A 14,292-nucleotide genomic window follows, 5' to 3' on the forward strand; every position below is an offset into this window, starting at 1 on the left:
CACTTCGACCTTCCTAGCTTGGACCAAGACTTCTGTTCACCTTCAGAGTTGGAGGAATCCGCTCGCCCCTCTAGCCAAGCTTCTCGGCTGTGTTTCGTGGTAACAAGCATGCGATATGCCGATCGAACTGAAAAAAACACTGTTCCTCTCATGAGCCCAAGACCAGAAGTCATCAATCTGCTTAGTGCATAGAGGAATTGAGAAGATAGCCGCGGCATCAGTCGGTAAAAAGACTTGAGTCACAACCTGTCGGTCCCAGGAAGCATCCGGCATTATCAGTTCACTAACAAGCTGCGGTGGATTAGCAACCCTGCTCATGATCGGTCTCATGTTATGAGGGCATGGGAGCCAGTTGTGATGCCATATCTCCGTAGACTGCCCATCACCAACCCGGCGTATGAGACCTTGTGACATAGTATCTCTTCCATCAAGAATGGCTCTCCACACTTGATATGGGGAAGAGCCAAGTTCGGCATGGAGGAATTCTCCCGTGGGGAAATACTTGGCCTTTAGGATTCTTGCACTTAGGGTGTTTGGGTCTGTCAGAATACGCCACGACTGTCTTGCTAGAAGAGCAAGGTTAAAAAGTTCAATATCGCGAAAGCCAAGGCCCCCACACTACTTAGGCCTTGTCATGGTACTCCAAGAAACCCAATGTGGCTTCCTCTTGCCATCCTTGCTGCCCCACCAAAATTTCCTTATGAGAGAGTTCAAGTGCTCGCAGAGCCCGCGAGGAAGTTTGAAGCATGGCATTGAGTATACCGGAACAACCTGTGCCACTGACTTGATTAGAACTTCTTTCCCTCCCACAGATAGAATTTTTTCCAGCCAACCCTTGACTTTGTTCCACACTCTGTCCTTCAGAAACTTAAAGGCACCATTTTTGCTGTTTCCCACATCCGATGGCATTCCCAAGTATCATTCTGAAAGAGACTCATTGGTTATGTTGAGTGCCTGTTTCACTTCGGCTCTGAGACTGTTTGGACACTCTTTGCTGAAAAAACCGATGATTTTGAAAGGTTGACTCTCTGACCCGAGGCATTACAGTAAGAGTCTAACAAGGAGGACAACTCGTTTGCTCCATCAACACTGGCCTTAACAAACAGCAGGCTATCATCTGCGAAAAGCAAGTGGCTTACCGGCGGAGCCGATGGAGCAACTTGAATACCATTGAGGTGCGATGACTCATTTGTAGTTTTTAAGAGGCACGAAAGGCCCTCCGCTGCAAGCAAGAACAGGTAAGGAGAAATTGGGTCCCCCAGTCGGATCCCTCTAGACGGCAAAAATTCTTCGAGTTTTGTGCCATTGAATAAAACTGAGAATTTAACGGAACTCACCATTCTCATGATCAGAGCTACCCACGTGGGAGCAAAGCCCATCTTTACCATAATGGCCTCCAAATAGTTCCACTCAACCCTATCATAAGCTTTCATCATGTCCAACTTAACTGCACAGAAACGGTTTCTTTGCGCCTTGTTCCTTTTCATGAAGTGCAAGCATTTGTATGCCGTGATGATATTGTCTGTAATCAGCCTTCCTGGCACAAAAGCAGATTGCTCCTCGGAGATAATATCAGGCAGGATGATTTTTAGTCTATTGGACAAAACCTTTGAAGCAATCTTGTAAAGGACGTTACAGAGACTTATGGGTCGAAATTGCGTGAGCTGGGTTGGATCTTTTACCTTCGGGATTAGAACCAAGATAGTTTCATTGATTACTTCCGGGCTCTCCTCACCACGAAGAATGCGAAGAACCACCTCTGTTACCTCAGTACCACATAAGGCCCAATGCCTTTGGAAGAAGTGAGCCGGATATCCGTCGGGTCCAGGTGCCTTCGTAGGATACATTTGGAACAAGGCCATCTTAACCTCTTCTGTCGTGTACGGTGCGAGTAAGTTTTCATTCATCTCACTTGTCACCTTGGTCGGAACAGCCGCCAAAACCTCATCCATGCCCGACGTCCCTTCGGAAGTAAAGAGATTTTTGTAAAAGGAGTTCGCAAGGTTGGCCATCTCTGACACATCTTGCGTCGTCGATCCATCATCCCGTTGGAGGTTTTTAATCTGGTTCTTCCTACGCCGCATGCTAGCTCGTCGTTGGAAGTATTTCGTGTTTTTATCTCCGTCCGTAAGCCAGTCCACCCGGGATCTTTGTCGAAGCTGGTTCTCTTCCATATGATAGAGCTCGATGAGCCGATCCGCCGTTTTGACCTCTGCATGTGACGGCGCAGTTCTTTGGGGGTCATTCTGGAAAACTGCAAGTGCTTTCTTGAGTTTTTTAATCTCCCTTGACACCTTCCCGATCGTTGCCCCACTCCATTGGGTTAGAGAGACAGACAGGTTTGTGAGTTTTTTATTCATATCGGCAATAGTGTTCGCTCCCTGCTCCTGTGCCCAAAGACTGTCCAGGGCCGCTTTGTATTCGGCATGTCTCTCCCAGTACAACTCGTATCTGAAGATTTTATCTCCTTTGTTAGCTGTCGGACGGGGTTCTAACTGCAACCGGATGGGGCAATGGTCCGAGGTAGCTGCATTTTCATGGAATAAAGTGGTATGAGGGAACATAGCAGCCCAATCACTGTTCACCATAGCACGGTCTAGACACACTCGGCAATATGTGTTGCCTGCTGTTTTCTTCTCAAAGGTCCATGGACGACCTTGGTAGCCCAAGTCATCAAGAGCGCAGACATCCATCACATCTCGAAAGCCAGCTATCTGTGAAGCACGCCTCTGTCCTAATCCGACGTGTTCATGGGCATGTAAGACCTCATTGAAATCTCCTAAACATAGCCAGGGCAATGGGTTAACCGAGACTAAAGATTTTAGCATATCCCAAGTTTTATATCGCTCTCCGACTTGGGCTTCCCCATAAACGCAGGTGAGGTGCCAGTCTGTGCTGTTAGGGGAGCTAACTGTGGCATCTATGTGGTACTCCGAATAACCAAAAACATTGATATTTATTCCATCATTCCAAAAAAGGCCAAGACCACCGCTACGGCCGGTGCTACCAATAGCATAAGCATGAGAAAAACCTAGTGTGTCACCAAGACTTTCGACCCGTGCTTTTGAAATTTGTGTCTCAACTACTCACAACACGGTCGGGGCAAATTGCTTCGCTAGATCATGAAGCTCCCGAATTGCCGCGGCTTTGCCCGCTCCACGACAATTCCAGCATAGGAGATTCATTGCACCCGGCGATCCTCCTCACGGGAGGTCGCGGATTTTGCGTCGTTTGTTTTTTCTGAGGCACCACTCTTCTTCAAGTTGTTCTTGTCTTGGTTTGCTCGGAGCCTTTTCTGCTCCTGCTTGGATGAGGGACTTATCGGCACCATCATCAGTGGCAAGGCTAGGGCACTGTTGGCCGCAGGCGGGGCTGTCTTTTGGCTGATCACACCCAGGTCATCTGGCATGCGCTTCCTGTGCCCATCTGCTTCTTTCATCACCGCATCCATGTCACCATCTGATTCTTGCTCTGAGTGTTTCTGTCCCATGCTCATAGGGTCCATACTGCGTCCTCCCCGGCCACCACGACGGCCTCCTTGTCTCCCCTTGCCCCGGCCAGCTCCAGGGCCAGCACCAACTCGCATATTCCATGTTGCCCTCAGATCCTTGAAGTATAGGGATGATGGAGGATGAATCCCGTCACCATGCTCCTTGAAGACATGCCCTAGATGGCCACATACAGCACACCAGTCCGGAAGGCGCTCATACTTCACACGATAGATCTGTCGTTTACCATCACGGATCATGGAAACCGCATTCTTGAGAGGCTTGTTGACATTGATCCTAACCCAGACACGGTAGAAGTTGCCCGCAAAGTCCTGAGTCATTGTTTCCGTAAACAAAACCTCTCCCACTTTAGCTGCAAGAGGTCCCACTAGATGAGCATACAAATCTGGGACGTCATGGATCTGAATCCATATGTTGAGATGGTCTAGATTCACCTCTGTTGGCTTAGTGATTCCATCATAAGGCTCAATGACCACTGCGTTTCCTCTGAAATTCCATGGCCCCTCCTGCATGACCCGTTCCCAATCTCCCAAGCAGAGGAATTGCATCGTGTAGAGATTATCATCGAGGGGACGGAACTTTACATCATGCGCGAGGTCCCAGGCTGACCTCATGTTCCTGAAGAACCAATATTGGTTGTATGGTTTATCTATGTGAACCCTAGCCACAGCCATCCACCTGGTAGCCTCTGGTGGCGCCGCTTTCTCATCGAAAACAACATCATCGAGATCCTCCTCTCTGAGACCTAACTCAGCCATCATCTTTTCTATCTCTGTCGCGGAACCTGAGGCCGACGCCTCATGGGCGTTCGCTCCCATCGCCGCAGACGAAACCTTGAACTCTAGCCCGAAAAGAACAGATCGGGCGCTGAAGCGAACCCTAGCTCTCGTCTCGAAACCAAGCCGACGATCAAGGCCGGGAAGTGATGCAGGGATCACCCCTTAGTCAGCCCGAATCGTCAGGCGAGGGTAGATCGGAGGAGGGAAGACAAGATCTCGACGGCGGCGTCAGAGCGCCTCTGGGAGGAGAAAACCCTAGCGAGAGGGGACCGGCTGCTACGAGTTGAATCCGGGTGTGCGCCATGTACAACCACGAATGGTATGTACCTGTAGCGAGGGCCGAGGGCTACACGTGAATCTCCCACAAGGCACTGGAGGTGGGCCGGCCGAGTAGCTCCCGCTATGCGCGCGCGCGCGGGGGGGGGTGTCTACTGGTTTTATTTCAGGAGGTTCTAAGTAGTTTTTCTGTTTCAGGAAGCCGGTTTTTCCATTTCTTTAGGTTCCCTTTTTCGTTCCTTATTCTTTTTTTTTCTTTCTCCTTCTCTTCTTATTTTTTTTCAAAAAATCATGAATTTTTAAAATTTTCTTTTTATTTTACTATACTATTTTTAATTCATGAACTTTATCAAAATTCACAAATATTTTTGAATTTAGAAACAAAATTTTTTATTTTCGAACCTTTTTAAAATTGAGGAATTCATCAACTTTTGCCTGGTTCACAAAAAAATTAAATTCGTGGACCTTTTCTAATTTTGCAAATATTTTAAAATTCATGAAGATTTTCAATTTTGCGAAATTTTTTGAAACTTTTTAAATGAAAACTAAATTCATGAAGTTTTTTCCAAATACGTAGTTTCTTTTGAATCACGTACTATTTTGAATTCACCACCATTTCTAATTTACGAATATTTTTTTAATTCCTGAACATTTTAAAATTTGAGAACATATTTTTAATTCCACAATCAATTTTTGAACTCATGAACTTCTTTCAAATCCGCGAACTTTTTGAACCCTCCTGGCGGGAGGACGGGGAGCAATGGATTAGCTAATGGGTTGGTAGAAAAGGCCCGCCATACCAGAGGGCGACACTTGGCCCAGAAAATGAATATAAATAGGCAAGCCGGTGGCATCAGCAGCTTGCAACCCTAGTGTCAAAAGAAAAGAAAAACACACCTGAAGCAGCACATGGCGCCGCCAGGCGAGAGCGGCGGCCCCAGCAACGGCGGCGCGCGCCGGGAGAACCTGACGGCCGCCCTCAGGCTGTTCCTCGTGTGCATGGTCTCCGGCGGCATCCAGTACATCTCCGCCCTAGAGATGTCCCTCCTCTCGCCCTACTCCCAGGTGCGTCCGCGCATCGCCGACTGCTAGTACCTCAGATACCATCATCTTTTCTAATCTATCTATAAACGGACAAAGTCAAGTTTCATGATATTATAATCTGATGATGATGTTATATTCACGATGGCTCTTTTGTTTTGCCATATGTGCTGTTGATTTGCCTTGTGGGCTTTAGAATCTTGGGATTCCGCACAAGTATGCTTCCATGATCTGGATTGGCGGACCGATCGCAGGATTTCTGGTGAGCGTTTCATGTGACCCATCTCATCTTGTCTTCATTTCCATCGTTTTGTCATCTTATCGGAGAAGCATAATGCACCATTGTAGCCAAGGACACCGAACTTGTGACTACTGTCAAGCTTATCCTGTGATTGCATTGCACCCACAAAAATGGCGCAACTTTTCTCATATCGATAATTTCTTCCATTTTTCCTTCCCTGGGATGTGAACCCAGTTAATTATAAACGCATTTCACAAGAAAGACATGAGATCATCGGTAGATCATAACACTGTGCTATTTTTTTTCCCTAGGTAAACCCCATCGTGGGCTACTATAGCGACCGATGCACCATGAGGATAGGACGCAGGAGGCCCTTCATCATCCTAGAATGCCTCATCATATGCATCTCTGTAAGCTCATTCAAAACTCATGTTCTTATTTCCACTAGCTCATTCAAAACTCATGTTCAAAACTCATATGCACGTTTATATTAGGTAGGATATTAGTTGCACGTTATATTAGGTAAGATATATCTGTTGCATGTTGGTATTTGGTAAGATATCAGTTACTTTTTTCGCGGGAATGGTAGGATATTAATTACATGGCAGATTTCATGGGATAGCGTTGAGTCAAAACGTGTTTATAACCAATGGCAGTGGTGGATAATTAGAGTGTTAAACGTGTTTGGTGCTCAACATTGGAGCGATTTGAACCGCTAGATAACATGATTTGACGGTCGAGATGGTTTGGATCTGCCCCTTTGGGTCTTTTTATATTGGTATAGATTGGACGTACTGTCAATTCTTTTTGTAGCCAAAAAGTCTGACTTGAACAGGGCATGCTCATCGGTTTCTCCGCGGACATTGGGCAATACCTTGGCGACACCAAAGAGAACTGCAGGTCTGTAACAATACATTTTTCGTTGGTTTAATATAGAGTGGTTTTCCTACCATACACGATGTATAATGTGCATGCTTTGATCCACCGTAGAATGTGATCCGTGCATTCGGATTTTGTTGATATATACAATACGATGAATCATTAAGATATGGCACTCTGAAAAAAGCCGAAACCTAATGGAACATGCTGAATACACTCTTGAAACAAGGGGAAAATCTCAATAATCATTATGTACTAATAAGAGTTCTCATGTACTAGCAGATTGGAACAAGACAAATTTTGCCGAAACTAGAAAACATGACATGATTCTGCAAGTACCGACACACAGTGGATGCATGCACACGAAACACGGTATAACATGAATAGTAGAAACTCATTTCTTACCTTGCATGTAGGTGTCCCCTTTATCTGATGAAATAAGAGTGTTTGGAGGGGTCAAAAGCTGAAAATGTTTTCATCTAAGTCCTTTTTTTCCCTTCACAAGTTGGTTCAAAGCTTTGGGGGGGGGGGGGGGGGGGGGGGGGGGGGGGGGGGGGGGGGGGGGGGGGGGGCACTGGCCCTCGCTGGGCTACCACGGCGGTGTACGTCATCGGCTTCTTGTTGCTAGCCCCGCACAACACAGCTCCGCCGTTGATGTGTGTATTGTTCTTCTTCTTCAGCACCTACACCGGCCCTCGCTGGGCTGCCACGGCGGTGTACGTCGTCGGCTTCTTGTTGCTGGACTGCGTCATCCATACCGCACAGGCGTCGGTTCGAGCAATGATGTCTGACCTATCCGGTGAGCTCCATCCATCCTTCCTTTCATCATCAATTGTGTTGTAGCACTTGTTTCCCACTGAAATAACTAATTGACGTACCCATTGTGTTGCGCCCACTGCAGCTGCGAATCATGGCCCTAGTGTCGGCCAGGCGATCTTCTCTGTGTGGATGGCCATCGGCAGCATCCTTGGCTACGCAGTCGTTGCCTACGGAACATGGCACCAGTACATTCTAGCCTTCTTCTTTAGATCAGAAGTTCATGTCCTTCTTTTGGTCCTTACTGATGTGAATCCGTCATATGTATGCAAGGTGGTTCCCCTCTCTGAAATCTAGCGCGTGCTGCAACGCTTGCGCAGATCTTAAGGGCGCTTTCTTGACTGCTGTGGTAAGTCCGTCTGTATTGTCACCATCAGCCTAATAATTTCGCATGCATCCATTTCATGACCCTGATATTGACAAATTGGTGATCATATGTTGTATTTGTACATGGTTGATCAGGTGCTCATTGTCATCAGCACAGTAGTGACCATGCTCCTCGCTGATGAGCAGTCCCTCGATAATGAGGGTGTTGGCGGTGCCGCCTTTGCTCAAACTTGCGGCGGCCTCAACGCATTCATCGACCTCTTCGCGAGCTTGAAGAACATGAGTCCTGCCATGTTCAGAGTGCTCGCTTTAACAGCCTTCACCTGGGTACGTCCAGACTCCACGGGCCAGAGCTATAACTATATTAGGCGAGTGTAATGCATGCCCACACCGAAGTTACTACGTGCTCTAACATGGATCCTTCTTGTGATCTGGTATTTGGTTGCAGCTCTCCTGGTTCCCGTTCCTGCAGTATAACACGGACTGGATGGGTCGCGAGATTTACCACGGCAACCCGAACGGGGTGGCTGACATGGCCGCCGACAAATACAATGCCGGTGTCCGCGAAGGAGCCATTGGGCTCCTCCTCTGCTCGGCCTCCCTCGGGGCTACCTCCTTCCTCATCCCCAAGCTATGCCGCAAGCTGACGTCCAAGGTCATCTGGTCCATCAGTCTCTTCTCAGTGTTCCTCATCATGGCAGGGATGGTTGCCGTCGGCGTCGTCTCGACAAAGGGGTACGACCCGTCTCTGAGCACCAGCCTCACCGTCGCTGGCCCCGACAACAGTCTCAACGCCCTAGCGCTCACCATGTTTGCGCTCATCGGGATCCCACAGGCTGTGTTGTACAGTGTTCCATGGGCGGTCGCCGCTGAGCTCGCGGCGGGGGAGGGTGGTGGCCAAGGTTTGGGCTTTCTTTGTGATTTGTAAACATCTTTGTGTTCTCACTGCCCCTCTAAATTGCTCCAAGAAATAATTAATCCGATTTTATTGTTCAATTTTGACCAGGAGTCACCGTTGGTGCGATCACCAATGTTATATCCCTAGCGCAAGTGAGTATTTCTGCTAGCTGTTTTTGTTGATTAACCTTTCTTGGAACAGAAATAACTTTCTTGTCATTGCTTCTCTTTACCAGCTGCTAGTTGGCCTCACTGCCGGTCCGATAGACGGGGCCTTCAACAGGGGCAACGCACCGGCCTTTGGTACCGGTGGTGTCATCGCCTTCATATGTGCTATCCTGGTGGTGCTGGCGCTTCCAGATACCAAGGACGGCAGGGGGCTAAAAAGACTGTTATTGAGCAGGGAAGATTGGTCAAATTGAATATGAAGGATACCTATTTGTAATTAATGACCAAATGGATTGGAGTAATCTTTGTAAGATAACTGTGATGCTGAAACTTTTTATCTAGGGAGGTTTATGCAGTGCCTTTGATTCAACCCTTTGGTGTTACTGATATTGATACACTGCCATCTTTCATAGTCCTCGTTTTTTTAACCCTACACTGCAGGGCAAATGCCCCACAGCCCTTCCACTTTATTAAAGTCATAATAATGTTGCAACATAATGTAAAACAAGTAGTTTAGAACAAAACCTACCTAAGGTGGTAAAAAGGCTAACCACCTCAAGAGAAGAGTCCCAGACAAAATGAGCACCTAAGAAAAAAAAGACCAGCCCTTTTGTAGTCCATTGAACTGTCAAAATCTTTAGAATAGTCTATCCATTGCTCAAAAGGCGGGTTGCAGGGGCTGTTTTTGACGATTGTTATCTTTTGGCTTGTGATTTTCTCGTTACTAGTTTTGAGCACTGTAATAGGGTACCTAATAATGTTGCTCATGAACTTGCTAAGTTGGCTAAATTTTATTTCACTTTTGACTGGTTTGAGGAGCTTTTGAGTGAAATTGTACCCCTCTGTTAATTTCAATGAATTAAGTGTTGTGTATTTTATTGTCAAAACCTTTGATATAGACGAATAACAGTAAAATGTTTCTCTTCTCTCCTCCCTTAATGGATGAAGAACCGACCCTAGGTGCATATATATTCAGCTAAGTGCGTGTACAAGCACTTAACTAGGTGCATATATATTCAGCCAAGGCGAGGAGCTCTTGGGCGAGAAGCTCCTGGAAGCCAAGTGCCTGGGCTAGCGCCTGGGCAAGCACGTCGAGCACCAGGGCTTCGAGCTCCTGCGCTCTGGGCGAGGCCAGCGGCCAGGTACTGTGGGCGCAGCGAGTTTCCTGGGCGCAGCGAGGAATTTGAATTGCTGATCGCGAGGAAGAAGCTCGCGGGGTACAAATGTCTTTTTCGCCTGATTTGGTGCTGTTGGAAATCTGAAAACCGATCTTACACTTCGAGACGGAGGGAGTACCAGCAAGAGATTCATGATATTCCTCAACTTTCTGAGGAAGGAGAATCATATCTCAGTTGTGGTATTCACCGAAAAAGAGGTATATGGAGAAGAATAAAGCTCCGGGGCCTGATGGGTTTCTAGCTGAATTCTATCAAGGATGTTGGGTGTTTCTGAAACATGAATAAATGGCCATGTTTAATGATTTTCACAAGGGGTGAGCTACCTTTGTGTCATCTTAATTTTGGGACCATTTTCCTTCGTTGTTTCCTGCGGGGGTTTCTTTTTGTTTTTATTCTGCGGTTTTTTGCTTCCGGATTTTCTGATTTTTTTGGATTTGGTTCCTTTTTTCCTTTCAATTTTTTATTTTTTGTTTATTTTATTTTTTATTTTTTATTTCTTCTTCTATTTTTGTGTGTTATATAAAAAGTTCACCTCCTATTACAAAAATGTTCATCATATATTAAAAAATGTTTCAGCATAAATTATGAAAAAGTTCACCATACATTATGATAATGTTCATCGTGTATTACAAAAATGTTCAACGTATATTTAACAAAATTTTCACCATATATTAAGAAATTTTTCACCATATATTAAAAAAGTGTTCATTATGTACTTAAAGACATTCAGCGTATATGACAAAAATGTTCAATTGTATTTAAAAAACTTTCAGTGTATATCACAAAAATGTTCAATGTGTATTTAAAAATGGTTCATTGTATATTAAAAAGATGTTCAATGGTTGAATTTTTTAGATGTTTTTATCTTCTGCTGCGCTTAGTTCTTAAATATTTGCGCGCCCTTTATTTCACTAAGAATCATCAGCTCAACTGGTAAGTAAGACTTACCGTCTGTCGTTGGTTGTGAGTTTGCAAGTTCGACTCTTCAATAGAGCTCTCGGGGCGCTTTAGTTGCGGGAAAACCCAAATTAAAACATTTATTTTATAGCAAGCGCAATTCCTAGTAAAATGATCGTGTATCCGAATAAGGATACTTGCTATTCACTCAGTTTTATTTTCCACAATATGTTATTTAGGAGAGATGGTCGAGCGGTTCAAGGCGTAGCATTGGAACTGCTATGTAGACTTTCGTTTACCGAGGGTTTGAATCCCTCTCTTTCCCTTTTCCTAATTCATCAACGTTAAGGATCACAATGTATCAAATCAAATACTAACAAATTTTCCCACCAATAATTTCTTATATTATCTTATTTTCATTTAATAGAATTAAAAATTCTTTATAGCAAATTACTGTGGTATGTAAAATACACATATATAGAGAAAAAAAATCGTAATCCGACTCCTCAATAGAGCTCTCGGGGCGCCCGGGGGTGGGGGTCGGGGAGAGTGGAGCGGGCCTTGGTCAAGCAGGGCCATGGCCCGGGGCCTGCAAATTACTATACCCTGGTCCAGTTCTTTTAGCCGATTCTCTCAAAATCTTGAGAATCGACCCTCCACCCAAGTTCTCCCAGAATCTCAAACCCATTTTTTTTGACAATTCTACGTGTTTACATCCTAACTACTAGTTAGGATTGTAAAGAATAATTTTTTTTGAGCTAATTGTGAAAAATATATGGGTTCAAGATTCTGAAAGAAGCTGATGGGAGGCCCGAGGCCATAGTAGCTTAGAGATTTGGTTGGCACCGCTCAAAAAAAAGCTTAGAGATTTGGTCCAGGTCTCCAGCCCATTAGTAGCCGATCAGCGCCCAGTCTCTCTCCGTTTCCACTGGGAGAAGCCCAAAAACATCCACACGGAGCGCAGGAGGCATCAAGTGGAAGTTTGAGTCTCACTCAGATGAGTAAATTGCACAAAACCACCACTTTGAAGGCAAGGTTTGCGAAAACCACTACAATACATTTTTTTTGCATAAAACACCATCTCTTCCGTAATCTTTTTGCAGAAAGCACTGATCGGCGGATCGGAGTCAGTTAAGCTTGTTTATGACAGGTGGGGCCCTTTTTGCGTACGTGGCACCGTCGGCCATCCCGACAGCCGTTAGACGGCGTTTGACGGCGCCGTATGCCTCTGTTTGATGGACCGGTCAAAAGACTGGTCGATGCTGCCCCCACTCCCCACTCCCCACTCTGTCTCGCTGCTCTCTCGCTCACTCCTCCTCTGTCTTGCTCCTCTGCTTTGCTCGCCGCACCCGCAGCCGCGTCGCCGCACCCGTCGCCGCGCCCCCGCCGCGTCGCCATGATGTCCTGGAGCGATGGGTCCGATAGCAGCGAGCACACCGTGGAGTACGTCAGCTCTGGTTCTGACGACGGCAGAATTAAGGTAAGTTCAGATTTTTAGGGTTAGGGTTTGTGATTTGGGGGATTTCTTGAATGAGCTTGTTTGCTGACATGTGGATCAAATCTTTGGTATTCCTATGCACTACAGATCCCTGCTACCACTGAAGACTCCGATTTCGAGGGACCTGAAACGGAGTTGCCTGTTCTCTGCAATGAACATGGGAAGGCCGCAGAAAGGCGTGTTGCTTTCGAAGGAATCCACACTGGCAGGAGGTTTCTTTGCTGTGCTGAGAAGGTATATTGTGATTTGTTTTCTCTGGATCTGCCTTTGTTTGTGTTGTGCCTTTGTTTTCTCTGGATCTGTACTGTGGTGGCAAGCATTGCAGTTTAGTGTTAGGTTTAGTTGTATTGTTTAGTTAGGAAAGTGGATCAGAAGCAATTGCTTACTCTGGCAGCATCTTTTCCCCTTGGTCTGGAAACATTGTTAAGTTAGGTCACTTTGTTTAGTGTAGCATGCTATAAATAATTTAAGACAGAATATGCATGGGTTACTGGAGCAGGACAGAGGATGCAACTTGTTTAGTATGACATGTTAGGTCATTTGATTGATTATCTTTACTTTATAGCAGGACAACATTGTTTAAGTAGCATGAGGACATGTTTAAGTAGCAAGCTCAAGCTCTGAATTTGATGACAGTAATTAAATAGTGTTGCTTGGAAGCATTCTAATGTTTTTGTTTATATTAATTCTGATTTTGTTCAGGAAGGTAGAAACTGTGGATTAGTTGAATGGATTGATCCAGCTTGGCCCAACACCCTTGAGAATGCATTAGCCAAGTTATGGTTTATGTATGAACAAAGTAGGAGAGACAGGACTGAGGAAAATATTTTGCTTTCATTTGATGTTCATGACTTGACACAAGAGAAGAAGAAGTTGCAGGAGAGCTATGAGAAGTTGGTTGAAGATGTGAATGGACTTTTGGATGCTCAGGAAAGGAGGGCAGAGGTAGAAAGGAAAGATCTTGAAACCAACAAGCTTCGGGAGAAGTATGACATGGTTAAGAACCTAGCAGCTGCTCAAGCAAATGTCATTAGGAACATGAAGCTCAAGCTAGCTGAAGAGAGGAAAAACTTGCAGAACCACATTGATGAGTTGAAGAAGACAGTTGAAAAGAGCAATGTGAAGCTGCAGGGAGTGAAAGCCATCATAAATGGATAAGCAGGTGATTCTGGAAGAGAAGAATGGGCAATATCATTTGGCATTTGCTGACCTTTTGCAGAGTGTGGTTTGGCATTTGCTGTAATGATGGTAGATTAAATTCTCTGAACTATGAGTACTTCTGAACTATGGTGATGTAATGTAGTAATCTTCAACTATGATTATGTATGGATTTGAACTATTGCGAAATGTGGTGGTATTTGGAGGTGCTGGATGTGATCTTAAGTAAGATGCTTGCAAATTGATGATTGTGATCTTAAGTATGTTTCTGTGCAACTGGTGTTTTTTATCGACCTCGAGGCGTCAAGTAGGCTCACTTAGGTTTATTGGCTTTTTATCGACCCCAAGGCATCAACTAGGCTCAATTAGGTTTTTTTGGCTTTTTATGGACCCCGAGGCATATGTAGGCTCACTTAGGGTTTTTTGGCTTTTTATCGACCTCGAGGCATCAACTAGGCTCACTTAGGGTTTTTAGGCTTTTTATTGACCTTGAGGCATCAAGTAGGCTCACTTAGGGTTTTTAGGCTTTTTATCGACCTCGAGGCATCAACTAGGCTCAATTAGGGTTTTTAGGCTTTTTATCGACCTTGAGGTATCAACTAGGCTCACTTAGGGTTTTTAGGCTTTT

General features: G+C 45.4%; 1 protein-coding gene across 1 annotated transcript; it reads left to right on the forward strand.

Annotated features, from left to right (window-relative positions):
• The first annotated feature begins 5,447 nt into the window (after window positions 1–5,447).
• On the forward strand, window positions 5,448–9,280 carry LOC125523470 (sucrose transport protein SUT5-like). The gene is made up of 11 exons (XM_048688507.1): window positions 5,448–5,629; window positions 5,802–5,867; window positions 6,158–6,256; window positions 6,682–6,746; window positions 7,406–7,524; window positions 7,627–7,729; window positions 7,815–7,890; window positions 8,004–8,195; window positions 8,317–8,770; window positions 8,875–8,918; window positions 9,002–9,280. The coding sequence occupies exons 1-11, from the start codon at window positions 5,474–5,476 to the stop codon at window positions 9,185–9,187; spliced, it is 1,560 nt and encodes a 519-aa protein (XP_048544464.1). The 5' UTR covers window positions 5,448–5,473; the 3' UTR covers window positions 9,188–9,280.
• Window positions 9,281–14,292: the final 5,012 nt, after the last annotated feature.

Source organism: Triticum urartu, chromosome 7 (assembly GCF_003073215.2).
Source record: "Triticum urartu cultivar G1812 chromosome 7, Tu2.1, whole genome shotgun sequence".
In the NCBI taxonomy this organism is placed as follows: domain Eukaryota; kingdom Viridiplantae; phylum Streptophyta; class Magnoliopsida; order Poales; family Poaceae; genus Triticum; species Triticum urartu.